The sequence below is a fragment of the Phalaenopsis equestris genome, unplaced genomic scaffold (assembly GCF_001263595.1).
Source record: "Phalaenopsis equestris unplaced genomic scaffold, ASM126359v1 Scaffold193205, whole genome shotgun sequence".
Taxonomy (NCBI): Eukaryota; Viridiplantae; Streptophyta; class Magnoliopsida; order Asparagales; family Orchidaceae; genus Phalaenopsis; species Phalaenopsis equestris.
The window spans coordinates 1-1,024 of record NW_018213154.1 but is presented as its reverse complement, the minus strand read 5'-3'; the positions used below and the strand labels follow the sequence as shown (position 1 = coordinate 1,024).

The window sequence follows — 1,024 nt, the reverse complement described above, 5'->3', positions numbered from 1 at the left end:
CAATAACACATTAAAAAGACTCCCCATAATTTAAATATCATGTCTGACATGCATCAATCTCAGCATCCAATAGGAAATCCACTTGCTGACTTTTGCAGGTTTCTACAATGTATGTTTTCGTTTTGTAGTACATCAAAACTTTTATAGCAGAACTGGTATAGCTAACGTTAAACTTTTTACAAATAAAACTTCAGACCAAGTCACATTTATAATCATTACCAGATCAAAATCTCAAGAACCTTTTGCATACAAGGATGTAAACTTTACACATATTTGTTGTGGCTACACCTAGTGCAACAGCCCTGTGTGTTTGAAAAGTACATAGCTCATTAAAACCTTACGAAAACTTTAGGAGCACAGTTGTAACTAATATACACTAATACTGGTTGGGAATGTGAGAAAAGAATAAAATGATCTGATTTTGAGAGAATATTGGCATCACATGTATAACAAATTGAGCTGCAAGAATATATATGAAAGCGTTACCTGTTCAAAGTTGCTCCAAACATTACAATCAGGTCCCCGACCATCACGTACTACCCTTATGTCAATATCTGCACCCTGATTGAATTCAATTAGAATCTTCAAAAGTTCAAAAACTAAACAAACAAAAATAATTTCTATGTGCCCAGAAAAAAATTAGCAAAAAACCATGGTGATTCGTAAAAAATAAGATAAATCGACACAAACCATAGTCATTGCTCCAAAATGTGCAGCAGCAATAAGGATGCTACCAGTTCCAACAAAAGGATCGTAGATGAATTTTCCTGGTCGTGCCAATCCTTGATTTGCCATTAGAAAGGCTATCTCGGCATCCATGGCAGTAGGTCCTATGTATTTTCGACTTTTTAACTGATATGTTGGTAGGAGTTTTCTATCAGCTGCTCCAACTTCCCTACCAAAAAATATTTTTCTTTCTACAACAGGTGGAAGACCATTGTTTTCTCCATAGTTGTCAATTTCCATGAGATAGAATTTATGATCAGGATTACGTAAATCCACTCTACCCTGTGGATAGTCGTGT

General features: G+C 35.3%; 1 protein-coding gene across 1 annotated transcript; it reads right to left on the bottom strand.

Moving 5' to 3' along the window:
- Positions 1–486: 486 nt before the first annotated feature.
- Positions 487–1,013, bottom strand: LOC110034769 (tRNA (guanine(10)-N2)-methyltransferase homolog; the record flags this gene model as incomplete). Its single annotated transcript, XM_020739012.1, has 2 exons — positions 691–1,013; positions 487–561 (listed from the first exon to the last, which is right to left on the bottom strand). Coding segments are annotated over exons 1-2 (351 nt in total), but the record flags the coding sequence as incomplete, so codon positions are not given.
- Between the last annotated feature and the right edge of the window lie 11 nt (positions 1,014–1,024).